Source organism: Ochotona curzoniae, unplaced genomic scaffold (assembly GCF_017591425.1).
Source record: "Ochotona curzoniae isolate NIBS_2020 unplaced genomic scaffold, NIBS_Ocur_1.0 contig_883, whole genome shotgun sequence".
Taxonomy (NCBI): Eukaryota; Metazoa; Chordata; class Mammalia; order Lagomorpha; family Ochotonidae; genus Ochotona; species Ochotona curzoniae.
Genome location: NW_024466599.1, coordinates 40,425,692 through 40,448,498, shown reverse-complemented (window position 1 = coordinate 40,448,498; position 22,807 = coordinate 40,425,692). Strand labels below are relative to the sequence as shown.

The window sequence follows — 22,807 nt, the reverse complement described above, 5'->3', positions numbered from 1 at the left end:
CCCATCAGCTAGCTGGCTGTTCCCAGTTCCTGGCTTCAGTTCCTGACCCAGTCCTGGCTGTCGCAGCCATCTGGGGAGCAAAGCAACACATGAAAGTGCTGTCACTCTGATTTCAAATAAATATTTTTTAAAACTATGTTAAACACAGGAAAAGGAGTGTTCATATCGCTTGATGAAGTAGCCTGTGTGAACCATCAACCATCCCACCGCCCTTGTCCATGCTGGGATCTTCAGCATCATTATCACAACCCTCTTGCACACCTCTCAAGCTGACTCTGCTACCTAGGGTGGGTACTGGGTGCAGCCATCAAGACACTGCCTGATCGGAAAGCATGCATTCAAGTTTTCAGTTGGCCTCCAATTCCAGCTTCCTGCTAATGTGTACCTTGGAGGCAGCAGGTAATGCTTCAAACACTTGACTCGCCACCACCATGTGGGAGATGCAGATGGGAGTTCCCGGACCCTGGCTTCAGCCTGATCCAGCCCTAGCTATTGCAGGCATTGGGCAGTGAACCAGGAAATGGAAGATCACCTCCTCTCTCTCAAACATGTAAAAATAAAAAGAAATTTTGTCTATAGAACTGTGTCATGGAATAATAAAATAATAAGAAGAAGAATTTTCAAAATACTACTTGTGCACACCACCCCAGTTCTCCATCTTATTCATTCTTTTTTAAAAAGATTTATTTATTTTTATTGGAAAGTCAGATTGACAGGGAGGAGACAGAGTAGCATCTTCCATCCTCTGGTTCACTCCCCAAGCAGCCACAACAGCCGGAGCTGAGCTGATCCAAAGCCAGGAGCCAGGAGCTTCTTCCATGTCTCCCTCACAGTATAGGATCCCCAGACAGACCAACCTCGACTGCTTTCCCAGGCCACAAGCAGGCAGCTGGAAGGGAAGTGGAGTACCCAGGAACACAAACAACTGCCCCTACGAATCCCAGCACATACAAGGTGAGAACTTAGCCACTAGGCTACCGTGCTGGGCCCCCAGTTCTCAATCTTGCTAGATAAAAATGGATCCCAAATTAAGAGAAGCTAGCTTTCTTCAAAGGATAAGGCTTTCATGGCTAAGAAACCAGGGAGAAAGATGGAAGGCAGAGGGTCTACAGCGAAAGGAGAAGGAGCCCACGGCAAGTCCCTACCTTTCCTTTGAGAGGTCTGGCTGGGGGCCCCATCTGCACAGACAGGAGTTCCTTAGGCTGTCTGTTCTGGGTGCCTGTGTCAAATCCGTCGGAGGACGTTCTTCACTTCTTGCCAACCACTAACTCTACAGGGTTGCTTCTCCTTCAGGTTTTCAACTTTTATATTAAAATCATCATCAACTACTTAAAAATAAATCAAAGACTTGCTTTCCATACAGCATGCACTGTGCAGAGCCTGCAGCAATCCTTGGAGGACCTGCTCCCTAACAGCCACGCTGGGATGGGGATGTGAGAGGCGGACTGGGTCTCCCTCTTTTCCTTCCTAGCACTCCCAGGGGAGCCCTCAGCTCCCAGCAGGGAGAGCTATTTGATCAGCTGCACAAGTGCTAACATAGCATCACTTCATAGTGACTTCAACTGCATGCTTTTAAACGGCACTCCTACGTGAAGACCTGAGCCAGCACCGTAAGCTGCAACAGGCCACACGGGCACGGGCTACCGGCTTGAAGAGACTTGTAAAAGCAAGCTACAACAGGGGACAAGAGGGGGGGGACGGAATGTTGATCCGAACAGCTCACTTCCTTGCCTTAATTGGCTTCTATCTCGGTGTTAACTGACTTTAAGTACCTTTCATACAAATCTAAGAAAGCTGACCCTTGGGTAAATGCGTCTTTATGGACTTCATAAAATACACATACTCAGGAACTATTAAAAGCATTGGGTCTGGGGTAAGGCACAAAGGTGGCCTTTAAGATCCCTGGAGACTCAGTAGTTAGGCATTGAAGAAGCAACATCGAGGAGGCAATTCTAATTTAGGATGTGGATCTGACTTACAGCCAGAGGGATCACATGGGGAATCATTTACCCCCACCATCCAAAATGCAGATTCCCTGGCCCATACTCAAGAGAGGCAGGTTCAGGAAGTCTGGGTGAGCAGCAGACATCTGTATTTCCAGAAGCCCTTCTGCATCCTGCCGCTGAGTAGGTGGCCAAGAGGCAAGCTTTAACGCAGCTCCTTCACTTCTCCCTGCGGCATCCCCGCAAAGGGCAGAGTCCTTCAGCTGCAAAGGCAGAGATCCTTGGCGTGAGAGGAAACTCCCTTCCCAGCCCTGCCTCAACCCAGGATAAGCCCGATTAGCTGCAGAGGCACCAACTGGGCCTTCTCAAGGGGAGAGATGTCTCCTCTTCAGGGTACACAGAAGCCAGTGGTGAGTGACACACGCATGCATTTGCCACGCAAACAGCCTGATGCCTCTCCTCTTCGCACAGCCTCAAAGCGACCCCAGACTGCATAAAGGGAACAAACATCTGTTAACATCTACGGGACCACACTTCTGGAAAAGCATTCAGCACTATCAAGAGATACGGCTGCACTTGACCACTGGCAGGAAGACCAGGACTGTGGTTCCACAGAGCTTGCTGACAATTGCAGCTGCATACCCAAGCTCCCGTGAACACAAGAGACAGGAACTCCTTCCTGAGGATGCACCCAAGCTGAAACCAAAGCGCTACGCGATCAGGTAGAACAAGACTATAAGTCCCAGCTCCCTCATATTTCTGCATGAGGGATTTCTCTCCTAAGGAGTAGGGGCCGTGTGCGTCCTTCACATATGACCTAACCCTAACGTAGATGCTTCATTCCAACATGTTTTCTCCACTGGATAGACAGATGCATGGCAGGAACCTCCCCGGAGATGCCCATACACCAAAGTTCATCAGCCTTAACATTTGTGAAGGAAGCTTTGCTAGAAATCCGCACGTAAGGATGAAACAGCAGACAAAGCCTGACGTCATCAGGAAGCACAGGTCAGGATTCCGCAGCTGCGCAGGGACGTGTTCCTTGGGATCCCACCAGGTCATCATTCCACTCTGTCCCACTTAAAATTTTTAGGGAGCAAGCCTGTTGCAGTAGCCTAGTAGCTAAAGTCCTGGCCTTGAACACGCTGGGATCCCATATGGGTGCCGGTCCTAATCCTGGTGGCCCTGCTTCCCATTCAGCTCCCTGCTTGTGGCCTGGGAAAGCAGTCAAAACCTTGGGACCCTGCACCCACATGGGAGACCCAGAGGAGGCACCTGGTTCCTGGATTCAGTTCAGCTTCAGCAGTTGCAGCTGCTTGGGGAGTGGATTATCAGACGGCAGATCTTCTTCTCTGTCTCTCCTCCTCTCTGTATATCTGACTTTCCAATAAAAATAAAATAAATCCTTTTTTAGAAAGTTTAGGGAGCAGACATTTTGACCTGGTGGCCAAGACTCATGCATCCCACGCAGGAGTGCTGAGGTCTGACCCCTGTGGCTGGCTCCTCACTCCAGCTTCCTGCACACCCTGGGAGGCACTGGTGATGGCTCAGGGGCAAGTTCCTGGCATCTATGAACAATATCTCAATTGCACCCCCAGCAACTGGCTTTGGCTCCAAGGGCAGTTGAGGCACATTTGGGAAGTGACTCAGTGAATAGCAACTCTGTCTTACAGATAAAATAATAATAATAAAAAGTTTTAAAATATCAATAGCAAAACTTGCCATTTGAACCACTTTAAAGTGTACATTTGTGTGACATTAAGTCGTCCACACTGCAGTGTGAGACTGTCCCATTTTTAAATGTAAGCTTAATGTTTTTGGCTGAGATATTAAAGCTAGTTTTGGGCCTTCCCCTCATTTGCATTAAGTGTCACACTGATGACTGACAAGCTACAAATATTTCTATTTCTGTAAAGTAACTGGTACCACCATGCCCAAATAAGAAACTACTAGAAAAAAATGTAAGGACAAAAAATTTAAAAACCCTACACTTACTACTTAACCACAAAAATAGTGAACTTTATATACTAGAGTCATCTGCATTACATCACCAAAGAAAACTTCTGAAAAAAAATTAATAGGCCTTTTAAAGTTTCAGCCAAGCCTTTTTTTTTTTTAATACAAAACAGTTGTAATTTTGGACAGCTGTAGGTGATTTTTTTGTGCGCTTTCGAATATTTTTCTTACTATAAAAAGACATTTAGGATCAACAATTCAAACTTATTTGTCAGTGTCTCTTACAATCTCACTTCACTTGGAACAACAATCTGGAATATTCTCCCCAGGAAGTTAGTATCTAACTTGAAATGCGGAAGAGCAAAGGACAAGAGTGAGGGAAGGAGAGGGATTCTACCGATTTCTCACACTCAACAAGACAGGGAGAGGTCTCCTTCTGAAGACCCACCTGTGCAGTTACCCAGGGGCAGCTACTGGGCCACGGCGAGAACAGCCCCCTAGGTGTCTCCTGAATCTTGGAATAATCCTAGGCATATTAGAATCTCCTGAGTCTTTTCAATCCGGAATCAGGAATGGGAGAATGGGAGGGTGCTGTTGTATATCCAGATCTATTCTATGACCACAGGCCTCCAGCTCTTTTGATAAACTGGCTCTGTGAAAGCAGCTGGGGGTGGGGTGGAGCTTTGTCTTGGGCTGCAAGTGGGTCACACAGCACTACCAGGGGAAGGGGTAGAGAGAGCACCACTGGTATCTAACCCTCCTGGCCATTGCTGTACTGATCCTGAGTCTGCAGGCGCACTGCAAATTCTCAAACCATCCCCTTAACAATCAGGTTCAAAAGGGACCATTCCTGATAAGAATGCCCAGCTAGTAAGGATTAATGGGGGAGGGAGAGGAGAGGAAGAAGGGGATGGCCACAAAGTTAATGCCAAAACCTAAGACTATTTTTTTTTAAAGTTCATCTAGCAGTTTTTACAGAGGAGAGACAGAGAAAGATCTTCCATCCACTGGTTCACCCCCACTCCGCTCCCATGACTGCAATGGCCAGAGCAGTCATCCCAGAGGCAGGAGCTTCTTCCGGGTCTCCCACATGGTGCAGGGCCCAAAAGCGTTGGCAATTCTCTACTGCTTTTCTAGGACACAAGTAGGAAGTTGGATGGGAAGTGGAACATCTGGGAAATGAATCAGCGCCTGTACGGGCTCTTGGTGCTTAGAGGTGGAGGATTGACCAGTTGAGCCATCATACCAGGCCCAGAACATTTTTTTTCTGTTTTAATGGCAGTTTCCTGGGGCCAGACTAGGAGGTTCCGCCTCCACCGGCATCATCAGAATTCCATATGGGCACTGACTGGGGTCCTGGCTGTTCCAATTTTAATCCAGCTCACTGCTAATGTGTCTGGGAAAGTAGCAGAAGATGGCCCAAGTGCTTGGACCCTAGGAGCCTCTTCCAGGTCTCTGAAACAGGTGCAAGATCCCAAGGCTTTGGACCATCCTTGACTGCTTTCCCAGGCTACAAGCAGGGAGCTGGATGAGAAACAGCACCGTATGGGACCCAGCACATGCAAGGTGAGGACTTTAGTCACTAGACTACCACGCAGGGCTTGAAGTGGGGTGTCTGCTGAACCATAGGTCTAAAGGAAGTATGCCGTGGTAAGTGAACTCTTGATTCTTCTTCAAGCCTAGCTTTTTACTTATTCTTGGCTGTTAACACTGTGATTCAGTGCAGAGGATGACCTGATTTCAGCTGAGGTAAACCTGTGGGAGGTAAGAGTCTTACAAAAACTCAAAAGTAAAAAGACATCATAAAAAAATGCTGATTCTATGACCACCTGGCCAGCTCCACCTGTCATCTCTTCGCTATAACAGCACCTGCTGCCTTATTAACCACAGGTAGTTCTCACAATCGTGTCAAAACTGCCACCCTTCCAATCCTGGCATCTCCATCTCCACCACCCCAGCAAACCTGTGTATCAAATATTACTTCCTGCTTTCTATGACCACATTGCCTTGGCAATTAACATCAAAAGCAAAGACACAGGGAAGGTGAATGTAATGGAGCCAGGGGAGAAGAATAAGCATAGTTAATATTTCAAACTTTTTTCTCTGCTATTCAGGTGCAAAAACCCAGGAACTTCTTACATGTTTCCGCTGCTCTAAGGGCTCATCTTTGCTCTCCCTAGATGGGGAATCGGAGGTCCTTCTTTTTCTTCACTCCCAATTCTCTGATCCCTGATCATGTGGAAGCCAGGTCTGATCCCTGAATTGATCCCTGATCATGTGGAAGCCATGTCTCAGGACTCCTACCTGCCATCTGCAAGGGGGTGCCACAGGAATGCCATTTGGAAAGCTCACCCATCTCAACCTCTTACAAGATGTGACCAAGGCTAGCAATCTGTTCAGTGCTAATGGTTCAAACATTTACATGGGCCATAATTAGCACAACTGAGTAAATTTTTACCATCGTGGGTCTGGTGCAGTGACCTAGTGGCTAAAGTCCTCACCTTGAGTGTGCCAGGATCTCATATGGGCGCTGGTTCTAATCCCAGCAGCTCCACTTCCCATCCAGCTACCTGACTGTGGCCTGGAAAAGCAGTCAAGAACGGCCCAAAGCCATGGGACCCTGCACCCATGTGACAGATCTGGAAGAAGCTCCTGGCTCCTGGCTTTGGAATGGCACAGTTCCAGCCTTTATGGTTACTTGGGGAGTGAATCAACAGATGGAAGATCTTCCTCTCTCTTCTTCTTTGTATATCTGACTTTCCAATAAAAATAAATAAATCTTTAAAAAAAATTTTTTTTCTACCATCTTTTCCCTGTCTCCTGAAGGTCTGACACTCACAGAGAAGCAACTGCCATGCACAGTATCCAGACATAACTGGAACTAAAGGCAGATGACAGCTCACCAAAACAGCCCAAGCCTCCAGTGACTGATACAACCTTAAGGTTGTCATTCAACCTCTTTAGATTAAGATTTACACACAAAAGAAGGGACTTGCAATGTCCTCTCCACTTGTAGGATTTTACGGTCAGGTTGTAGCATCTTACTCTGGTTGGAAAGAGCAGTGCATTCACCATTTTACAGGGCCAACTTCAAACAAACGGAACCCAAAACAGCCTTGCAGATGATTTCTACACAGTTTGTCTCATCTACAAAGTAAGTTGTTTAATTTAGTGCTGCATTTCACAGCTCACTTGATCGTGTTCCAACAGACATAATAACCTCTTTGGAACACATGTAGGCCCATTTCATCTAACTGAAAGCACAGAGCAAAGTAAAGTCTTACCCAATCAGAGGCACCATTCTTGCTGGCCTCCCCAGATCCAAACCCAGCCTGTACCTTCTAACTAGTTTGCTTTACCAGCACGCCACTTCATCATCTCTTTACATCCAAGTCTTCAGCAGTCCCACTCTACCCAAAGGGCAAAAGTCCAAATTACCTACTTATCAACATGGCATTCATTATTCCCTTTGGTTAAGCCTCAGCTAACTCAGCAGCTTTCTCTGACCTCCCTTGGCAAACCTCAAATACACAGGACACATGCCAATTGGGCCTATGTTCTTTACCATTTGATATTTGTTAAAGAGCTTTTAGCAATTAGTATATCCTCATTTCCTTAATAAAGAGTGGTGCACTGCATATAACAAGTGTTTAGATAAATGCTGACTGAATGGAGAGGAAGGCAGAACCATAAGCAGAAGACATTCTCCTCAATGTTCGTTTCTTCATCAGAGAAACCAACTGTACACCCATCCTCTACAGAAGATGTACAGACTCATTCGCAACTTCACCCCTCCGCCTCCAATTAAACTTGATCTCTGCTTTCCTTCGGGTCTTGTACGCAGTCTGCCCTAGAGCGCCCTCTGCTTTTAATCAACGCCCACAGAGAATGACTCAGGCTCCTGGTGATTCCCAATCTCCACTGCCTGAGAACGCCAAAGAGGCAGGGAAAAGCAGAGACCAGTCTGCATCCCAGGGGTTGGAGCTGTACCTCTTTCTCTGTTTAAGGTTTTTTAAACTTTACTTACTTGAAAGATAGAAAAACAGAGAAAAGAGAAATAGAAGAGGCCTCCTATCCAGAACTCAACCTGGGCAATCCACATGGGTGGCAGAGGCCCATCTACCTGAACCACCACCTGCTACCTCCCAGAAGGGCCTCGGCAGGAAGCTGGAATGGACGATAGAGCCAGGACTCAACTCCAGCCACTAGGAATATGGGATATGTAGGCATTCCAAGTATGTGTTATAATCACTGTGCCAAAGGCCCACCATTATAGCTGTATTTCTTACTAAGTATGAAAAACTATGAATTCAGCCATATTTGAATAAAGCTGCATTATTATATAAATGTAGTTTTCTATGTTGAAAGACATGGCTGACATCCATATTTAGGTCACAAACAGCACAGGGGGTGCTGTAGGTTCTCAGCCACTCATCTGGGAAACACCGAATGGCACTGTCAGCTCAAAGCTTGCAGATAAGGTTATCTAAATGCTGGGGAGGGATCTTAAGTCTTATTCAGCTTCCTTTGGGAAAAAACACAGGTTCATGAAGAAACAAGCTGAGGACCTACAGTTGGCTCATCTCCGACCTCCCCATGCACCCACCTCCATATTGCAGTTATTAGAATTACGGGCTTTTGTATTCCAGTACTTCTACTTGAAGGTTACAAAGAGTTTCTCACTTATTCCGTGATTCATCCAGCTACTCTTGGCTTTCCCAGCAATGCTACCTCAAGTAGAACATTCTATTCCGATTCATATTCCAGTCTCTTCCCCAGTTCTCACCAGGAATTATCTCTGAAGAGGAAGCACTGACAAGTGATGGATCATTTGCATTTAACCCTATTCAAATTTGGGTAAATGGTTTAATATGCATGCTAATATTCCATCATTATTCCAATTAAGGAAACTATTATGTTAAAGTGTTTAATCAGGAGAATTAGGGAGAACTCCAGACACCTAAAATTAACCTCTAATAGTCTTGACATTCATTCCATTTAAGTGCAATTTGCCAAGCTATAAGCAACTCTCGCTTACTTAAGACTTCTGCTCAGGCACGTGGGGATTCCTGATAAGACCTAAAAGCAATTTATTTCCTAACTAGATTGCTGTCTAAAAGAATAAACTACAAGGACTCCAATTTAAATACAATCAAATCCACAAGCAGTCACATTCCAAGAGATTTAAACATCATCATCTTGATCCCCAGTAACAACAATGCTATTCGCATCAGAAACAACACAACCACTTCCTCTTTCTCTGACCTTTTCTGTTTAATTACTTCCTGTGATTTCTTCTAGGGCTGAGTGTACATGCTTCTCAGGGTGGCAGGCTTTCCGTCCGTGACTGGCCCGTCTGGAAGGTGCAGAACGCCAGCACAACAACACGTGCTGCCTGCAGTTTGGCGATTTCTAGTTTCTTGGTATGTGACAGACCTCTTCGGGCTCCTGGCACTCATCAGGAACTTTGTTTTTTAAACTTTAAGGAAAAATCCCTCCTGCACAATCCCATCTGAAATCCAGCTGCACCTCGAAGGGAAAGGGGAAGGCAGGTGGCTCAGCCATTATCTCCCGGTGTATAAGCATTACTTCTTGCCCACCGAGCTTCAACTGGCAGATTTCTAATGCCAAGTACACGAAGTCACCTCTTACTAAGTTCTTATCTTCACAATGAAGCCACAAGCCATCATCACAACCATGGATAAAGGTCAGGGACTATGAGCTTGGTTAAAAATGCAGAATCTCAGAGCCAGAACTGTGGGGAAGATGGCCCGAGAACTTGGGCACCCAACATCCATGTGAGACCCCCCCAGATGGAGCTCTTGACTTCAGCCTCGCCCAGCCCTGGCTGTCGTGGCCATCTGGGGGAGTAAATCAGTGGATGGAACATCTCTCCCTCTCTCTCTATGCAACTCAAATAAATCAATCATTGAAAGCCAGACTTCCCTGGTCAATCCCTAGAAGTACAAGTTTGATAAGTACTACTTCAGGAGCCTCTTCTAAAAGCAGTTATCAGAATACTGGAGTTCTGTAAAGTTTTGACACCTAATGTCATTCCACAGATGTAAGGTCTGAAGTCCAAGTACCACGGTCAAAATAACAGTTCCTGCTTTGTGACCTGAGCCATGGAGCATCAGGTCTCAGATTCTTTTCCTGGCTTGTAGCTGTGGACACTCAGATGCTGCAAAATAAAGTATGTATCTCTCCTCACCCCCCACCTTCTCTGTCTCCCCAAATCTCAGAAGCCCAAGAACTGTGTTTCCAACCTGCAGCTCCAGGAGGCGCCCAGGAGGAAGAAAGAGAAACCATTCTAGTGAGCAATCAAGACAAGGCTGTCAGCTGACTACGCAGAGGCTTCCCCCTGGAAAGCAAGCTCTCTAAGAGCAGAGACTTCTTGGATCACACTCTGAATTTGTGGAGCAGATCAGGTGCTCTGTACTTGCAACTAGTGAATGCTAGGTATGCACTTATAGCTATGCACTCCCCTTTCCTCTGGCTGCAACCACATTGGGAGGTCTTTTACCCAATAATTGACCCAGTTTTGCAACTGCAACCCAGGTATATTCTAAATTCAGGTTCTTTAGATTCAAGGTCTACCATGTTCCACCTGGCACCTGTAATCTAGTATCCTCCAATCTTTTCCCTAGTGCAAAGAATATCTAAGAGAGGCCAGAACCAGGACCCAATAGGATAACCCTCCACCCTTCAAGAGCTGGGATCCCATACAGATGCCAATTTGTGTCCCAGCTGCTCCATTTCCAATCTAGCTCTTTGCTTATGGCCTGGGAAAGCCACAGATTGCTGCCCAATTTCTTGGAACTCTGCATCCATGTGGAGGTCCAGAAGAAGCTCCAGGTTCCTGGCTTCACATTGCAGCCATTTGGGCAGTGAACCAGTAGATGGAAGATCTTCCTGTCTCTCCTTTTCTCTGTTCATCTTTCTAATAAAAATAAAAAAATAAATTTTTAAAAAACATCTAAGAATGGACTGGAATGGAATAAGCCCTGTAGCACAGTGGGCTAACCTGTCACAATACCAATATCCCATATTGTACTGCCTGGTTTTAAACCCAACTCTACTGCTTCCAATCCAGCTTTCTGATGATACACTGGGTAGGAGACAGATGACAGCCCAAGGACTTGGGTCCCTGTAGCTCATCCGGGAAGCCCAGATGGAGTTCCTTGCTCCTTCCTGGTTTTGACCTGTAATGAAAATCTGGGGAGTAAACCATCTGGTGAGCGGAAGCTCTCATTCTCTCTATTACTTTGTCTTTGAAATAAATAAATCTTAAAATCAAACAAACAAGAATGGACAGGAAGTACTGGTTTACAAACAGCAGAACCCTGTTCCACAAAGGAAACCATTAGAACCTCAAGTGAGATGCTGAGCCCAAAGCCTAAAGCCCTAGGCAAGGCGTATTTGCTCTGGAATTTTGAGCCTGAGGAAAAAGAATCAGACTTGACTAAAAAGATTTAGCAAAGGAGATAAATTTAATAACCATATTAAGACTATTCACACTTATACAGTTTTAAAAGGTCTATAAAAACAAGCAAAATTGCTAGGCTGACGATGATTAAATGAAGCCTCAGGTCCAGCAGCACATCTGCACGCCTCCTCCCTCGCGTACTTTGCACGCTGGCCAGAGACACGGAATGAAGCCTCCTCATGGCACGTTGGTAGACAAAACATGTCACAAGCCAAGTGACTCCCTCAAGAGCCTTCAGCCCTGCTCATCTCCACCGAGGTTGGTGACTTCTGGCTTAGAAGCAAAGTCAGTAATAAGATTCAGAACAGATCAGGAAAGGGATAAGGGCAGGAAGGGAGACAAGGATGCTACTAGATGGAAGGGACAAGGACAGCAAGACAGCAAACTAGAAATGTCACCATGTCAAAAAGCATATCCAGCCAGGATCCCCGAGTCGGTCAGGCAGGACTGATATCACAGAACAAAGAACGAGGGGCTGTTCTAGAGAGTTGGTGGCTTGGTACTGCAAAGCCAAACCACAGCCCACACTACGCCTAACGCCTAGGCTCTCATGCTCTTCCCACACGCTCCCTGAGCAGCCTTGAGCAAGTCGCTTCCACTCTCAGGTATAAGATGAGGATCTTAGTTCTTGCCTCTGAACGTGGCTGGTCTGAGGCTGGAACAGGTCATGGGTATTCCATGCCTTGTAAGCCAGAAACAGAACAAATAGCTTGTTCCAGCACAGGAGGCACAGCAGAAGTACATGGGGTCCCCATCATGTGCTGAGCTAAAAACCGTCACCATTTCCACTTTTACAGCCTTACATTATATAGACAGATTAACCCAGAGCTACTAGCTAAGGACACTTAACCAAGTCCCTAAGTCCATATTTTTCTGCTGGCATTACATTGCTTCTTTGGTAGTCTTAACACAGTATTAGAGGCCAAGGCAATGGTAATGTAGGCTAAGCCTCTGCCTATGGCACAAACATACCACATGGGTGCTGGTTCATGTTCTGGCTGCTCCACTTCCCATCCAGCTCCCTGCTCACGGCTTGAAGAGAGCAGAGGATGACCCTATCCTTAGACTCTTGTACCCATGAGTGAGACATGGGGGAAGACCACCATTGCACTGTGGTCACTTGGGAAGTGAACCAGCAGGTGGAAGATCTTTGTAACCCTGCCTTTCCAATAAAAAAATATAACAAGAAAAGTAAAGAAAAAAAGCAACCTCAAGGTTTTTCTTGGATACAGGTACAAAATGAATTATCATTGTATTTTTATATCATATGAAACTACATTTTTGGGACCCGGTGTGATAGCCTCATGGCTAAATCCTCGCCTTGCATGTGCCAGAATCCCATATGGGTGCTGGTTCATGTCCTGGCTGCTCCACTTCCCATCCAGCTCCCTGCCTGTGGCCTGGGAAAGCAGTCAAGGACGGCCCAAAGCTTTGGGACCCTGCACCTGTGTGGGAGACCCGGAAGAGGTTCCTGGTTCCCGGCTTCGGATCGGCGCAGTACCGGCCGTGGTGGCTCACTTGGGAAGTGAATCATCGGACAGAAGATCTTCCTCTCTGTCTCTCCTCCTCTCTGTATACCTGACTTTCCAATAAATAACTAAATAAATCTTTTTTAAAAAAACTACTTTTTTTAACCAAATGCTTCAATCAACTTTTAAAGAGCTTGCAGAAAGCCAACTCTGTTGATCACACTCTACCAGGCCCCAGGGGAGAAGGGTAAGGAACCTAGTTTTGTTGTTTTAGTTGGAAAGGCACGCATACAGAGAGAAGCAGACACAGAAAGGTAGTATTTTCCACCCACTGGCTCACTCCCCATGTCGCCATAACAGCTGGAGATAAGCCAATCAGAAGCCAGGAGCCAGGAACTTCCACTGGGTCTTCCTCATGGGTGCAGGGTCCCAAAGCCTTCATCCTCTATTGCTTTCCCGGGGCACAAGGAGAGAGCTGATGGGAAGTGAAGTAGCCAACATACGAACCAGCACCCATAAGAGATTCTAGTGCTAGCAAGGTGAGGGTTTAGCCACTAGGCTATTGTACCAGGCCTGGTGAGTAAGCTGTTCTCAAACCTTCAAGAGCAATTGAGGCCAAGCATCTCTGGGTTTTCCCAGTGATGACCGGACACAAAAGACAAAACAGCGCTTACCTGAAAAATCAGCGCTGGAGGCCAGAGCCGGAGCAATCGGTGGGAAAAAGAAATGGACAGAATCCATCATAAAAATGAACAGACCCACGCATCTCATTGTCAGATGAACTAAGCAAAGTGATTAAAAACTTAACCTGGTAATTAAGCTGTAAGCATTCATGACAAAACAACTAGAAATATATCTAAGAACAAACAAAACAACCAGATTAAAAGAAATCATTATTTCAGTACACAGAGAAGCCAAAGACAGAAACTGTCTGTGTTTGTTCTAATCTCATCAATCCCTCATGCTAAATGTGAGGATGAAGTCAAAATTGATGTCTAACCCTTCAACTGCAAGGAAATAAAGAAATTTCGCTTATTAACAGTCAGCTACCCTGAGAGTAGCTGCACAGCAGCACAGTGAGGGCTTGTGGAGAGAGCCACTCGTGAATGTATGCTTCATAAAGATTCCTGAGAAAGGAGAGTAAATAGTGAGGTGAGAGTGGTGGCCAAAGCTAGCAAACTCCATGCTGGTCAGCGTCAAGTACCTTACCAATGGCGGCAAGACTTCCTTACCAGAACAGGGACACATGTTAGGCTATGGAAATAACACATCCTGCCTCTGCAGGACAAGTATACAGAAAACACACTTCACGTCACAGAGCTCCATGTGCCCCGGTGCAAAAAGAGTCTTTTTGTTTGCAAGTAACGAAAAGCCCCAGAACATGCCTTTAGCCATCAGTACCCTAGCCTCAAGTATTTGCGGGAGAAAAAAAAATGCTACTGCAAAGAATGATCAAAGCTTATCATCGATGCAAGTGGGTCTTCAACAAAAAGAAACCGGCCAAGCTCCTTTAGCAGAAAAACAAGTAAAAACAAACCACACCTCTCTCCCCCAAATCTTCCTGTTCTGCTTCTATTACCACCTTGCTCAGTTTCCAGGATTTTGCCATTAAATTGTTGGTGTTCAGGTGGTGACACAGGAAGTGGGCCGATACGGGAGTTCATGCGCACAGCTGTTTCCAGCCTCAAGTGTTAAGACTCCAGTGGAACTGCTGCTGCAAATAAGTAAGGTTGTGATTCTTGCACAGATTCCTCCAGGGGGCGGGGACGTGGGCCCCGTGTTCTGGGGCTCTTCTGTAATCTGTTGTGAGGCACTTTTCGGGGCTGCAGCCAACTGTTTTGAACTGCCAGTAACAGATCATAAAACGAAAGAGTTCTGTACCCCAGTTTCGACAAAACACATCCATGGCTTCATGTGAACATAGTGAGTTTCTCAGAGAGAGACCTATATCCACCACCTTAACCAAACGCAACAAGCACAATCACTGCGTTAGAGGGTGCAGGTAAAATAGAATACTAAGCAATAGCCATTCTTGAATAAAGCAAATGGATCTAAGTAATATCAATGTGTTCAATGGCATTGACTCAGTAACTGGAAAATTAAGTATCAGAGATAGCCCTGACTCCAGAAAGCTGCTATGGTGCAGAATCTACGAACTTCACTCTGGAGGGTAGTAGCCACTACACAGTGCAGGGCAGAACTGATAAAAGGACACCAACTTTGAGTCAGAGAGTGGAAGTAGGAAAAAAAATCAAGATGTACCTCCCCCCAAAATGAGTTAGGAGAATGAGCATAATCTCATTTTTAGATGAGGGAAGGAAGAGAGAATTCTAAGATAAAGAGAATAAGTAAGCAAGATTAATTTGTCTTTTTTTAAAAGTCATGTGAAAGGCAGTAGCAGGAAAGAGAAAAAAAATAGGGGTAGAGAGATCTATTTGTAGGTTCACTCCCCAGGTTCTTTCATCAACCAGTGCTGGGCCAAGCCAAAGCCCAGAGCCCAGAACTCCATCCAGGCCTCCCATGTGGATGTCAGAGACCCAAGGACCTAAGCCACCTACTTGCTGCCTAAGGTACACATTGGAAGGAAGCTGAATGAGAAGCAGATGAGCAAGACTCAAACCAGTCACTCAGCAGGCATGCAGACAGCCCAAGCAGGATAAGCTACATGAAATACCTGCTGAGAGTAAGCAAGATAGTTTGGTATTGGTATTCCTACTGATTTAATTGTTATAGACGTACAGGTCAAAGGAACAGGAAAGCAGAGGGGACCAGCCACATTCACGATGATGTTGTTAGCTTCTGCTAACATCCTCAGGAAAACAAACCTGTATCCCCACCTGCAGACCAGGTAATCTGCCTCAAGAGCCCTGCAGCCTTGCAATGGACACTTAGCTTTATACAATGACAAGTCTAGCTACAAGCCCCCTAATGTCCACAACGTTTTGCTTTGTCTTGCTTCCAAAATTCTCTAGTGAATGGGCCCAGGTTTCAGTTCTACAAAGTCAACCTCAGTTTTTCCACCTCCTCATTTTAAGATTCACATAAAGAAAATACAGATCAGTAATTACACAGGCTTTAATGTCCATTTTCAAAATACCCCTTTCAGTTAGCAGAGCTCAAGCATTTCAGCAATAATCAATTTTGAATCTTCCTGCAACCCTCTACCCCTGCCATGATCCTAAAGGCATCATAGAATTTCCCACGCCCAGAGTATCTGCTTTCACTCACATTCGCTCTGCCTCTCACGCCTCACAGCATTTTCCAGGAAGACAAGTGAGGTACGAGAAACGAGGGTACCAACAGACCATCACCAGTTCAGAAGAATTACATCAGGACTCAAAGAATAGAATGAACTCTGAAGTCACAAGACTTCAGCCTGGACGCTCCCTCCCCTTCTCAGTGATCAGTTTAACACCACAGAGTTCCTGCTGGACCAGGCTGCGGGCAAGCCCAGCTCCCAGCTCCCTCTGTCACTAATGGCATAACCTCAGGCACACTACCAACCTCTGTGCCTTAGTTTCCCCAACAATAAATCAGTGTAATAACACCATCTGCCTCACAGGACTACTGAAAAAACACTACATGGGTGAAACGCAATCCAAGCAAACTTTGCCGTCTTGGGCCGTAACTTGACTTAAGCTTTCTCACCAGGTAAATGGGGCAACACCTCCTTTTGCAGGGTTATTTGACAATACGAAGGCTAAGAAGCCTGCCTCAGCGCCCTGCAGGAATGCCACACAGGACATCTGTCGGATGCATGGTCCTGGACTTTCAGCTCTACATACTCATCTCACGGAAATCTTCACAACAGCACTGCTAAATAAATACAAGTCACTCTAACTCTTCACACAGACAAAAGCAAAGCTCTGAGTCTTGAGAAGAGGTTACCAACGCATTTGTCTCATCCCTAATCTTTGCCCCCGGCCAGAAGAACCAGACACTTAACAGACAAGCCAGGCTGAGTGTTAAACACATCAGGAAATTATTCTCAATTTTGTAACTTATGATCATACTGTCACGTTTCACTGCAAAGCATTCTTTTGAGAAGTCTGACTATTGAGATGTAAGAGCTCCAGTGTTGGTAATGTCTTTGACAAGATTCAAAAATATGTAAGCCCCTTTTCCAAATTGTGGGGGATTTTCAACAGCCAAAAAAAAACCACTCCCAGCAAGAAGTAAGTTACTGAGTAGGGTTCATCAGTGAAAAAAACCAGAAAGCTGATTTTGCTGCCATGTCTTCTGACCTTAAGCTTGCTTCAAGAATCTAATGTTTTCTGCAAATTTCCAAACCGTTTATAGCCATGATCAAAAGCCTTAAAGATACCATCAAAAGTATATATGGTTTTAAAGCCTTTATTTTATTTTATTGAAAAGTGAGATTCACAGAGAATCATCCATCCATGTTGGTCCACTCCTCAAGTGGCTACAACGGCCGGAGCTGAGGTGGTCCCAAGTCAGGGCCCAGGAGCTTCTTCTCAGTCTCCCATGCAGTTGCAGGGTCCCAAGGCTTTAGGTCCCAGGCCATCCTTGACTGCTTTCCTAGGTCACAAGCAGGGAGCTGGATGGGAAGTGGAGCAGCAAGGACACAAACTGACGCCCACATGGGATCCTGGTGGCTGCAAGGTAAAGATTTAATCACTAGGTTTTTGCACTGGGCTCATGCAACAGCAGGGTAAGCTGCGGCAGCATCCCACATGGGCACTGACTCCCTGTAGGAGACTAGGAAGAACCTCAAAGTTCCTAGCTTTGGCTGATCCAACTCTGGCCACTGAAGCCATCTGAGGAGTGAAGCAGCGGACTGAGAATCTCTCTCTCTCTCTCTGCCTTCTTTCCTAGATCACAAGCAGGGAACTAGATGGAAAGCAGAGCAGCCAGGATATAAACCAGTGCCATATGGCATTCTTGCATCTGTGAGGGAAGGATTAGCCAATTAAACCATTGCACTGGGCCCCAGTGTATTTTTTTTTATAGAAAATATTTTGAGAAACCACCTTTCCTAAATTACCATATATTTAAGCGAAGTACTTTTTAAAAGATTTACTATTTTTATTGGAAGCCAGATAAACAGAGAGGAGGAGAGACAGAAAGATTTTCTGTTTGACAATTCACTCTCCAAGTGGCTGCGACAGCCAGAGCTGAGCCAATCCAAAGCCAGGATCCAGGAGTTTCTTCCAGGTCTCCCATGTGGGTGCCGGGTCCCAAGGCTTTGGGCCTTCTTCACCTTTTTTTCCAGGCCACAAGCAGGGAGCTGGATGGGAAGGGGGGCTGCCGGGATTAGAGCTAGCACCCATATGGGATCCTGGCACATGCAAGGTGAAGACTTTAGCCACTAGGCTACAACACTGGGCCCTAAGAGAAGTGTTTTGGTTTTTAGGCTAATTTTTATTGGAAAAGCAAATTTACAAAGAAATAGGAGAAACAGAGATCTTCCATTCATTGGTTTACTCCTCAAATGGTCTCAATGGCCATTTGAGCCAAATGAGCCGAACTGAAGCCAAGAGGGGCTTCTTCTGAGCCTCCCACATGGTTGCAGGGTTCTGAGGCTGAAGACCATCCTCCACTACTTTCCCAGGTCACAAGCAGGGAGCTGGATGGGAAATGGAGCAACCGACACAGGTACTGACCTCTACATGGGATGATGGAGCCAAAGGCAGAAGCTTAACCTACCTCATCACAGCACCAGCCCTGAGTTTCAGATTGACATGAAAAGTACACTAGAAGAAAAAGATCTTTGCTAAAATTAAGCACAATTTTAATGGCTGAAAGATTCTGATGTACTGCACTGATATTAAATACAGCAACTATTTAAATATCTGGGCTATGTAAATAAAACTAAGAGGAGCAGCACTGTGGTGCAGCAAGTTAAACCCCTGACATCCATGTGGGCATCTAATTTAGCCCTGGCTGCTCCACTTCTGATCCAGCTCCCCGTTAATGGAAAGCAGTGAAAATATGGCCCAGCTGCTTGGACCCCTACTCTCAGGTGGGAGACAGGGAAAAGCTCGGGCTCCTAACTTCAGACTGGCCCATCTGTGGCCATTACTATGTAGGGAGTGAATCGGCGATGCAAGGTCTCTCTGGGTCCCTCCCTCCCTCTGTACAACTCTGCCTTTCCAACAGAAATAGGACAAATCTTTAAAAAGAAAATCTTAACTATGTGGAGCCCACTTAAAAATTTTCTTTTATCTAAGGCTCAAATATGTGAATTTTCTCTGGAACTCCAGTTTAATATCACCAATTCCCTTGGTAAGCAACAGACCCTGCCTAGTTCTAAAACATATCTGAGAGTCGTCAACCATCAAACCGTTGGAAGACCACAATCCAGAGGAAGGATAGACAAATGTGAGGGACAATCCAGGCTAGTATGGCTTCCATAACCGAGCAAGACTATTAAGCTCGGAGCTTCCACTGTGGCAGTGACACAAAACCAACAACAACAAAAGGCAATCACAGCAAGCTGTGTAACTCCAGAGAAACCTTCTTCCTGGCTGAAAAGGGCTTTTTCAGATGAGCCATTACATAAGAACATGGAACAATGTAAGAGAAGGTCTCAGTGAAAGCAGCCGATGGCCCCAGGGCTACTTTCCCCTCAGGCTTTCCACACCGAGCCCAAATCCCAACAAAGGTAGCCCCTCTCCCCACCTGCCCCGGCTCCTGGCCCAAGGCGTTAGGATTCTCTGAATGAAAGCAGAACCTGGGGCCCCGGGCATCCATCAGCTGGCTTTCTGACAGGCAGGTTACAGAGCTGACTCTACACCGGTCTTGCTGTGAATCTGGTGCTCCTACCCTACAACGCTGGCTTTGGCAAGCAGATGGGGTGGCAGGAGAGGTGAAGAAGCTGTCGGGAATCCGGAAAGACGAGGCCTGTGTGTCCCAGGGACGGAGCCAACGACTGGGAGGTAGAACAGTCAAACCAAGAATCCGCGGGGATCAGAGCAGGACAGCTGTCCCTCATGGCCACTGCCGGTGCTGCTGTGTGCAAGGACGCTCGAGGGCCTGTCGGTACCTGCCTCGCAGGCAGCACAGCCCTTCCCCTGCATGAACCAGCACCAGGAGCCCAACACTCCCACCGCAACCCCACCTTCCCCCGCCACACACACACACACACACACACACACACACACACACACACACACTTTGCCATTTCACGATGCAGTCTATGAAGAATATCTAAAACACAGAGACCAGCGGACGCCGCGGGAACTGGGCCTGACGATCAGGGTTACTGCAGTAGTAGCTCCCTGGGGACCCACAGGAAGGACACCCCCTCTCTCGGAACACCAACCCTAGTCCTGCCCACAGGATCAAGGTGTACTTGCGAGGGGGAGGGGGAAAGATGAGTAGATTATTTTTTAGAGTAGCACACACAGCATTGTCACCTGCTTGAAAAGACCTTCAAGCCCCCTGTTGCCCAGCCCTGAGTCATTCCCCCTCCCAGCAATGTTGAGTGGCCAGGCTTGCAGGCAGAGGTGGGGCAATGGGGGGGAGGGGTAATTGCTCCCACCCCCCCTGACGTGGACCCGAGCGGGGCTTCCCTACGGGGCTCCTGCCCGCGGCTGGCGACGCCTCAGTGCGCCCTAGCCGGCCGCCGCTGCTACCTTGGCTAATGGCAGCACTGAATGAAAGGAGCCGAGGCAGGCTCCGGATTTATGAATGTACAGGGGAGGAGGGATATCATGTGACAATAAAGGAGAGTGTCTTATTCACAAAAAAAAAAAAAAAAAAAAAGCGGCTGGTGGCGGCGGGCACAGCTACAGAGCAGTGGCTGCAGCCGCGACCGCTCAGACCCCAGGCCAAAGCGCAGACGCTCCCGGGCCAGGGGCCCGCCGCGGTGGCACCCGCTGACTGGAAACCGCCTGAGGAGGAGGGGGTGTAAAGGCCCAGCCAGCCCGCGCCCCGGCCAGGCCGGAGGGAGCTGCACCTCGGCCGGAGGACGCCCACAGGCACGGGTCCCGCGCGCGGGCCGGCCGGGCGGCCCAGGAGCCCCCTCGGGCGGAGCGCCCCGGAGCATTGTTTCACATGGGCCCGCGGGCCGCGCACAGGCCCGGGCACGCGCGCACGCGAGCGCGCACACGCTCACATCCACTCCTCCCGCCACCCGCGCGCGGCGCGCAGCCCCGCACGCTCCCGCCCGCCCCCGCCGCACACGCCGCGGACCCGCCCCCCCCAGCTGCCCCATCCAGGGGGTGCGTGTGCCGGCCCACAAGCGCGCGCGCACACGCACACACACACACACACACACACACACACACTCGCTCTCCTTCACACTCGTAACGCGCAGGGGGCCACGGGCGGATCCGACCCGCGCGGGACCCAGGCGCGCCAGACCCCCGCGCCGCCCGCACCCTGTCTCGCCTCCCTCCGCCGTGTTTTTATGAATGAAAATGTGGTATGCAAATGAGAGCGATTCAAGAAAAACGAAATGGCGGAGCCTGGGCCGCGCTGGGCTCCGGAGGGGACCGCTGAGCCCGAGTCACAAAGTCACCGCGCAAAAGACCACCGACCCCGGGAAGCCCGAATAGGGGTGTCAGTTTTCCGCTCCCGCCGCAAGGATCTCGGGGTAGGATGGGTGGTGAGAGGCAGTGGGGACCGCCCCGAGGTCACCCGCTCGCCCTTGGCCCCCACGGCGGCCACCAGCCCTCCGACCCCAGGCGTGCCTCTGCCAGCCCGCGGCGATTCTCGCCCCCTCCTCAATTCCGTAGAAAATCTCGCGTCCCGACCCCGACGGATGAGCGAGTCGCGGCACCCCACTTGCCAAGTTCACCCAACAGCGTCCCCGCCCGCGTCCTGAGCCCCGGCCCCCACGCCGCCCCCGCGGGGCAACCCGCGTCCCACCCCGCGGCCAAACTTACTCGTCCGGGTGTGTTTCTTCGGTCATTTTCCTGTTCACCTAGACGCCTGTCCCGCAGCGGGCAGCTTTGCTCCCTTCATCTTCCTGTCCGCTCACCCCCCTTTTTTCACATCTCCAGAGATGGCCTGATTGGGGGTGGGGGGCCAGCGGCCGTAGACGAAGGGGGCGCCGCAAGCAGGAGGGGGAAGCAGGGCAGCCGGGGCGCGGGGTAAGGTGCGGGGCAGCGGCGCCGAGGCAAGCTGCAAGAGGAGGCAGCGGCCGCGGGCGAGGCGGGCGAGGCGGGCGAGGCGGGCGGGGGCTCCTGGGCGCGCGAGGGGCGGCGGGGCGAGATTGGGGCAGGGGACGGCGGCGGGCAGAGCTGGAGAAAAACAAGCGCGCCTCGGAGCGGCAGGACTCGCTGAGAGGAGGAGGAGCGGGCCGGCCGCCGGTGGGGGCAGGGTCCGGGGTCGCCCCCGGGGGTGGGGGGCGGACCAATCACGGTTCCGGGGAGCGGTCGGCGGCCGGGGGAGGTGCGCCTGGGAGGCGGTGCAGGGCGCCCCTTCCGAGCCCCATCTCTCCACTCCACCGATTTACTCCATATTGGATTCTCACAGCCGCCAACAGGAGGAGGAAGTAGGGCGGAAGCGATGACGTCTTCCCAGCGGCCAGAGGTGGTGGAGTGCAAAAAGCTTCCTACTTGCGAACGAGAAAAAAAAAAAAAAAAGGAGGAGAGAGAGAAAAAAAAACTTTGTCCCGCCTACTGAGCATGCCCGGCTTCCTTCCCCCTCCCTCCTGGCCTCCACTCCGGGAGGAGCGGCGGAGCGGAGTTTGCTCGGCCGACCGACTGGCTCCGAATCCTCGCTGGGCAAGGACTCCGGGTTTTAGAAAGCCCGCGAGGAGGGAGGAGGCGGGCGCGGGGGTTGGGGGTGACTCTCTCACATCTGGCTCCCGTTTTGTCCCTTTCCCTCCTTTCCAACGCCAGGATTAAAACTAGAGGGCGGGGAGGGAGATAGATGGTGCGGAGTTCCAGGGAGAGGACACCCGGGCTGACGAAGCCACGACTGCCCCCCGCCCGGGGTAACGGGCTGGGCGGCGCAGGTGGCAGCGCCTGGCCTCCGCACCC

The 22,807-nt window shown here is 48.8% G+C and overlaps 1 protein-coding gene across 1 annotated transcript in view; it reads right to left on the bottom strand.

Moving 5' to 3' along the window:
- SPRED2 (sprouty related EVH1 domain containing 2) overlaps positions 1-22,278 on the bottom strand; it is a 117,444-nt gene extending 95,166 nt beyond the window's left edge. The window contains exon 1 of the mRNA XM_040993312.1: positions 21,707-22,278. Within this exon, the coding sequence (XP_040849246.1) occupies positions 21,707-21,732 (26 nt within the window). The 5' untranslated portion in view covers positions 21,733-22,278. The remainder of the gene's footprint in view (positions 1-21,706) is intronic.
- Between the last annotated feature and the right edge of the window lie 529 nt (positions 22,279-22,807).